The sequence below is a fragment of the Panthera pardus genome, unplaced genomic scaffold, assembly GCF_024362965.1.
Source record: "Panthera pardus isolate Hobbes unplaced genomic scaffold, ASM2436296v1 HiC_scaffold_13, whole genome shotgun sequence".
Lineage (NCBI taxonomy): Eukaryota > Metazoa > Chordata > Mammalia > Carnivora > Felidae > Panthera > Panthera pardus.
This window is the reverse complement of record NW_026526688.1, coordinates 115,103,628-115,111,169: the sequence shown is the minus strand read 5'-3', so window position 1 is coordinate 115,111,169 and position 7,542 is coordinate 115,103,628. Positions and strand designations below refer to the sequence as shown.

General features: G+C 38.7%; 1 protein-coding gene across 3 annotated transcripts in view; it reads right to left on the bottom strand.

Moving 5' to 3' along the window:
- Positions 1-4,309: 4,309 nt before the first annotated feature.
- PAPSS1 (3'-phosphoadenosine 5'-phosphosulfate synthase 1) overlaps positions 4,310-7,542 on the bottom strand; it is a 104,378-nt gene continuing 101,145 nt past the window's right edge. For all 3 annotated transcript variants that reach the window (XM_019416712.2, XM_019416704.2, XM_019416722.2), the window contains exon 12: positions 4,310-5,040. In XM_019416712.2, coding sequence (XP_019272257.2) covers positions 4,902-5,040 — 139 coding nt within the window. In that variant the 3' untranslated portion in view covers positions 4,310-4,901. The remainder of the gene's footprint in view (positions 5,041-7,542) is intronic.

The window sequence follows — 7,542 nt, the reverse complement described above, 5'->3', positions numbered from 1 at the left end:
CTCCCTCTCTCTCTGCACCTCCCCTGCTAGTGCACTCTCTCTCTCTCAAAATAAGTAAAAATATTAAAAAAAAAAAAAATAGTAAGCACTCAGTAAACATTAGCTATTAAGATTTCAATGATGCTTATTGAAGATAAATTTACATTTTTTGCTATTCTTTATTCATCACCCTACTCTTAGCTCTGAGATCTTTTGACTATGAGCAGGAAAAGAATCCCTATGTGGAAAAGTCTGGGCAACAGTATATAATTTTGTACCTCATACCATAATACCTGTTTATCCCCAGGAGATGCAAATAATTAGCTAGTAAATGACGCACCACTTATATAGTTCAATTCTAAAAGTCAAATATATTTAAGATTTTATGCTTTAATCAAAGGTGTCAAACAAGCTGAACTCAGCTTTTATCTGAAGTGTAATGCTTGTAAAATGCAGCTTTAACATAACTGATGTTAATTAAAGCAGACCTTCCTCATTAAACTTAATGTTGAGAATAAACTTTCTTTCTAATCCTGATCTACCACTCCTCATATTTTAAAATATATTTCATTGATCTCATTTTTCAAAGTGCCACCATTTTTTCAATGATTCCTTTCTTTTGCATTTGAATTAGTCTATGTGTGTTTTAGACAAATGTATTTTTCTGCATTTTCCCCTTGCAAAAATGTACTTGTTTTCTTAATCTAGAAAACACAGAAGTTAGACACAAGGAAAATGCAAGGGAAAAAAGCATGACTGAACCAGGAACAGTGTTTGGATAGTCTTAGATTTGTTGGTTGCTTTTTTTTTTTTAACGGTTATTTATTTCTGAGAGAGACAGACAGGCGGAGAGACAGGGAGACAGAGGAACTAAAGCAGGCTCTGAGCTGACAGCACTGAGCCCAGTGTGGGGCTTGCACTCACAAACCTTGATATCATGACCTAAGGTGAAATTGGACCCTTAACCAACTGAGCTACCCAGGTGCCCCTTAGATTTGTTATCTAACATGTATCTGTATTTAGTCACTTTGTGAAGTGGGCTAGAGAACAGTGTTACTATGCACATATTACAAGGTCTTGTCTCAAAGATATTGGTATCACTGTATTTCTTGGCCAAAAGACTACATCTTTAAATATGATGATAAAGGATTACTTTACACACACTGCCTCATAATTCCTGACTATGACCTTCACAGGTAAGGAAACAGGCTTCATGAAGCTGCAGGTCACAACCAACAAGGAATTGGTCAAATTTTATTTCCAAGGCTGAATTCTTAAATCACAAAACTGTATTCTCTCTTAAGCTTGTTCCTTGGCTTAAGCCAAAACATCTAAATATCTAAGCTTTTAACTTTTTTCTTACTCAAATTTCTGTAACGGCTGTATGAGTAGCTCATTGGAATTAGCCCACAACATGTCGAAAATCAAATTTCTATTTCTGCACCTATGTAGAACACTTATATATACATGCCCCTAGATCACACAAGATAACACTAACCACACTGAAGATGAAAGTCTTGTAGGGCAAACTCTGGGCAGCCAGGCAGTGAATCCAGACATGTTGACATTAACTCCTCTTGCTTGAAGCGGCTGGTTTTTCTTGGGGAACTGATTGCACAGCAAGGCCCCAGTATGCTTACTTTTAACAGATGCCTATGTTCTTTTAGGCAATTGGAGTGGTTGTGCTGCTGGGGAGAACAAACACTTTTCAAAGAGGATAAGCCAGAGCTGTTGTGAGGAATGCAGTGAGGGAGCTCATATTCTAATTCATTTCAGTGCAGAGAAGACAGATGATTACAGATGCTCAGTGCTGGTGCAGGTCTGGGAGATAGAGGTCCGTGATGAAATTTTCCATGTTTCATATTTCCTCAAATCTAGGCCCTCAATTCTGGTGCCATTTTCCTTGGGAACTTGGGGAAGCAGGAAGTCAGGATAAGAAGGAGGCTTCAATCTTAACACACCCCTGCTTAGTCACTCCTCAAGTACATATCTTTAGGGAAGCCAGCTTTTACCTCAGTCCAGAAAACACTCGCTCGGAGTTAAGTGGGCAGGATGTTCCTTGTGCCATTTTTATATAATTATATTCAAGACAATAATGTGTGGATCAGGGAATGGAATCCAGCAGAAATATAACCCAAGAGGTTTGCAGGCCCTCCAAGAAATATACCACACACAGAAAAGGAGCCCAGTGGCCAAATACTTCCTTACTTTGTGAGCCAACCAACCCCTGGATACATATGTGCTAATAAAAATAGACCATGTGTAAGAACCATGACTTCCGAATTTTTCTTGATAAAGTATCTGAATGCTGACTTCCAAGAGACAGACATAATTGCTCCCCTCTTAGATGAAAATAAAACTCAAATATGTGGTCTGGATTACCAGAGTAGAACAGAGAATTGACAGATTTAAAACATTATTTTTGCCAAGATGATTGCACTTTCTTTTCCTTTCTTTAAAAAGGAGTATTTTTCCATTCTCTTTTCCAGCTGATGGATAGATAAAAAAAAAAATGGCACTGAGATTTCCAAGACCACCTGGCAGGAGAGGTTGAATGTAAAAAGGTTGAATGTTTTAAAGATTGGTTTGGGCTCATTTTTATGGACTGGGAAGAGGAAAAATTAAATTTGTGTGTATCAGATTTTTTGATTAAAGATACACAAACCAACATGTGAACTAGTGGAAATCATTGGGTGCTTCTATTTTCTTCCCCATTTCTCTGCAACACACAAGTGGGTGGCCAATCCCAAGGGCCCAGGGGCATAGAATTACGTTTTCATCATGTCTCTCTTTGGCAGGCTGGAGGCCAGGGGGTACAGTGGGGACCAGATTCAGGAAAGGACAATTACAGATAGAATAGAAATCTACTTTTTAGAACACATTTCATCCTAATGCTATTCATCGTAACTTCTTTTCTTCATGATCTCATCTTGATTTTAGGAGTATAAAGGACAAGTTTCCTAAGTGCCAAGTTTTTAAAGATGTTTTTCTTCTGTATTTTTAACTCTTAAATACACAGCTGACAGTAAAAATCATCTTGAAATTTAGCAGTATCAAGATTTTTATATGAAATACACATTTTCCTCACATGCTTATGTTATGATCAGGGAGCTTGATCGCAAACAAGAGAAACTCCAGATAATTTTGGTAGCAAAGAAATTTATAGAAGACTATTGGGTATCTTAGAGAATTGATGGAAAATGCAAGAGAATGAGGCTCAGAAAATGGTATGGAATGAAATGAAGCTGATGTGGAGGACTGACCCAAGGTCACACCACTGGAATGTTGTAGACGGGATACTACTTCTGCACAGGAGACCCCATCCCCACGGGCTCCACTTCCACTTGACATCACAGTCCCCAGAATCTCAACTCTACCGCTGCCACCATGAATCCGTGATTCGTTTTGTCTCTATATCTTTGCATCACTTCCTACACATTTTCAACACTTTAGGTAGGAGTTTCTAAATTAGCTGAGGTGCTATGTTATACCTTAGCTGTTTGCAGTTGGAGAGGGAAAATCTATGGTGTCCTTCAACCTATGTAGACTTATATAAAGGAGTTCTCCCTTAAAAAAGAGATCTAGAAAATGTGGCACCAAAATAATACCAACCGTCACTTCTAATTGTTCCCGTAAACATATCCATCCATATAACTCTCTACGTCACCTAATGAATATTTTTATTCAGTATTCACGAGTGAATAAATCTATCCACTAGAAAATATCTACTCATAGCCTCCATTTTTGTCTATTTACCAACTTTCTCACTGATTCCCTCCATAATCCAATTTTACTATTTTTGCATTTTTCCTTCTATCTCTTTGCCTAGTGATATTTTATTCTCATTTACCTTAATGACAATACACTATCTCCATGTATACTCTGCCATCTCATTTTAATGCTAAATTTTTAAAGAGTAGATCATGATTATTTCACAGAAAGTATGCTTGGAAATCAAAAATGCTGGCATCTCAACCAAAATTGTATATCCAGCTCCTAAATAAACATCTCCACTTGAATAATCTACTTGAGGATATCCTACAAAAGCAAACTGGATACGATGCCCCCTCCCCAAATGGACCATCATCTCCCTAGCTCTATGGCTAGTACCACCACCTTAGGGTGTTTAAGAATATTAGAGATATTTGGGGAATCTGGTTGAATTCTTGGACAGGATGCATTATCATTTTTCCATTTAAAAATTCACTATGAAAAACAGGAGCTAATTATTAGATTCAAGGAATGGAAAGATGCCTGTATTTTCCCTCCTCCATCAGAAACTTTTCACAAGAAGGAAAGGTTAAGTGTAAACAAAACAAAAAATATCATATAAATAAGAAGCCAAAAAGTTTAATGTTATTGAATAGATCGAAAGTTCATTCAGGGCTTACACAGATCATGAGAATAGATTATAACAGCTAAGAGATCAATAGCTTCCTGGAAGGAAGGAAGGAAGCAGTTTATATTTTTGAATGTAGAAAAAGAAAACCTAATTGCTACAGATGTCTTGTAAAATTCCCCAAACGAAGTCTAGCCAAGTTTATTGTTTAGTGGACTTTTTCTTTTTCCAAGGGATGAAAAATGAGATTCAATGTGTATACTATTGGTTACAACTAATGTAACAGCTTGAAAAAATCATAAGACAGAAGCATAAATATAATATAAAAAGACAAGATTTTAAAATTGCACTGTAAGAATATTAACTATAATAAGTGGAAAAGATACATTAAAACCAGCAATGTATTACACTAGTTCAAAACAAAACTCGTAAGGCAGACCAAAACTGACGCTAGTTAAGGAAAGTGGTCTGTGTTGAGGAAGTGTGTCCAGACAGACACCACCACAAAGAAATGCCAACAGGAACTACGTGGTCCCCTTGTTACTCAGTTAAGTGTCAAAGGTAGAGTGACAGGGTCAACAGCTTAAGCTTTCTCCAAGGATTTGTAGTATTCCATCAGCACAGTCCAGGCTTTGGGAGCCATAAAGCCTTCCGGAGGTTTCTGGCCTTCTCGGGCAAGTTTGCGCATTCGTGTTCCTGAGATAAATTCAAAGTCTTCATGGCTGAAACAGAAAAAAAAAAAAAAAAAAAAAGAAAGAAAGAAAGAAAGAAAGAAATTACATCCCATTTCTAGAATCTTAGGGATAGTGAAACTTAAAAATTTTTTTTTCATGTTTATTTAATTTTTTTGAGAGTGAGGGAGACAGTGTAAGCAGGGGAAGAGCAGAGAGAGAGAGAGAATCCAAAGCAGGCTCCAGTCTCTGAGCTGTCAGCGCAGAGCCCAATACAGGGCTTGAACCCACAAACCTCAAGAATGACCTGAGCCAAAAAGTCAGACTCTCAACTGATGAACCACCCAGGCGCCCCAGTAACAGTGCAATTTTAAAAAGCATTTCTTCTTCTGTTCATGGTAGATAAGCTTAATGGAAACAAAAAGATCTGGATAAAACACAGTACTGTACTTGTAAATGAATGCTCAATCTGATTTCAAATCTGTCATTGAACAAAAACCACCATACTATCAAAATACCCATTTTTAGAACTAGGAAACAAATTTTAATTGAAATATCTACTGAGATCACTGTAGATTCACATGTAATTGTAAGATATAATACAGCAAGCTCTCATCTATCCTTTATCCAGTTTTCCCCAATGGTAGCATCTTGCCAAACTATAGCATAATATCACAATCAGGTTATCAGTATGAATACAATTTACCAATCTTATTCAGATTTCCCCAGTTTTACTTGTACTCAATTCTCTGTGTATTTAGTTCTGTACAATTAAAAAAAATTTTTTTAATGTTTTTATTTATTTTTGAGAGAGAGACAGACAGAGCATGAGCAGGGGAGGGGCAGAGAGAGGGGGAGACACAGAATCCGAAGCAAGCTCCAGGCTCCAAGCTGTCAGCACAGAGCCTGACACGGAGCTTGAACTCACGGACTGTGAGATCATGACTTGAGCCAAAGTCGGATGCTCAACCAACTGAGGCACCCAGGCACCCCTAGTTCTGTACAATTTTATCATATATGTAGGTTCACGTATCCACCACAGTCAACATGCATTAACAGTTCCAAAACCTTGAAGATCCCTTGGGGTGTCCTTTTATAGCCATACCCATCTCCCTCCCTCACTTCCTCTTCCTCAGCCCATGGGAACTACTAATTTAGAACTAGAAATTAAAAACAAACAAACAGGGGCACCCGGGTGGTTCAGTCGGTTGAACGTCCGACTTCGGCCCAGGTCATGATCTCACAGTTCGTGAGTTTGAGCCCCGCGTCGGGCTCTGTGCTGACAGCTCGGAGCCGGGAGCCTGCTTCAGATTCTGTGTCTTCCTCTCTCTCTGCCCCATCCCCACTCGTGCTCTATCTCTCTCTGTCTTAAAAATAAATAAAACATTAAAAAAAAATGAAAAACAAACAAACAAAAAAACCCATTAAATCCAATTTAGTTATGCAGGCAGAAAACTCTTTAGGAAGTCTGACTCTGAAAGGTTAAATGTATACTGGAACATTAAAAGAAAACTAATTTTTTAATAGCAAAAACAGGTAAGTAGCAATAAATGATACTCTTCCACGGATACCACCAAAGTATTGTTGGTTTTTCTCATCTTCTTATATTCAAAAACACACAAAGGCCCTTAAACCATTAAGCACTGAGCATGTATGGCTATGGCACAGACTGTCCACTAGTAATTTTATCCTCTTCCCCCAAACAAAAAGAACCAACCTAGATAGCAGACCAGGACCCAGCAAGAGCTCTGGATCACTCGGGCCACCAGATCACAGGCTATGTTTGCTCCTAGCTAACAGCTGTATGTTCCCTCCCACTTCATTATTTGTGGAACATAAATCATAAACTGCCACGTGCTTCTAGAGAGATGCCAAGTATATTTTCTAACTAATAATTACACTTCTAGGAACCTATGTTAAGGAAAAAATCAGATGCACACAACATCTATGCGCAACATCTTTATGTTATGCATAAAGATAGCTAAGTGGAAGTTGTTTTAGGATAGTAAAATACTGTAAATGACCTGAAGGTTAAAGTTTCTAAATAAATTATGGTTTAGCCCTGAGTAAAAGAATCAGGACACAAAACTTTCTATGCAATACAACTACAATTCTGTTAAAAATACAGAGGGTGTGGAGAGAAGGCTATTAACAAATATACCCAAGGGGCGCCTGGGTGGCTCCGTAAGCTGTCCAACTGTTGATTTCAGCTCAGGTCATGATCTTAGCTGTGAGCTTGAGTCCTGTGTTTGGCTCTGCACTGAGTGTGGAGGCTGCTTCCGATTCTCTTTCTCCCTCCTCCTCTGCCCCTTCCCCACTCAAGCTCTTGCTCTCTCTCTCAAAGGGGGGAAGGGGGGAAGGAGGGAAGGAACAAAGGAACAAAGGAACAAAGGAAGGAGAAATATATGCAAACTGTTTTGTTTTGGAGAGAGAGACAGAGAAAGAGAGCTCCAGCAGAGGAGTGGAGCAGAGGGGAAGGGGGGAAGACAGAGGGAGGGAGAGCGAGGGAGGGAGAGCGAGGGAGGGAGAGCGAGAGAGGGAGGGAAGGAGGGA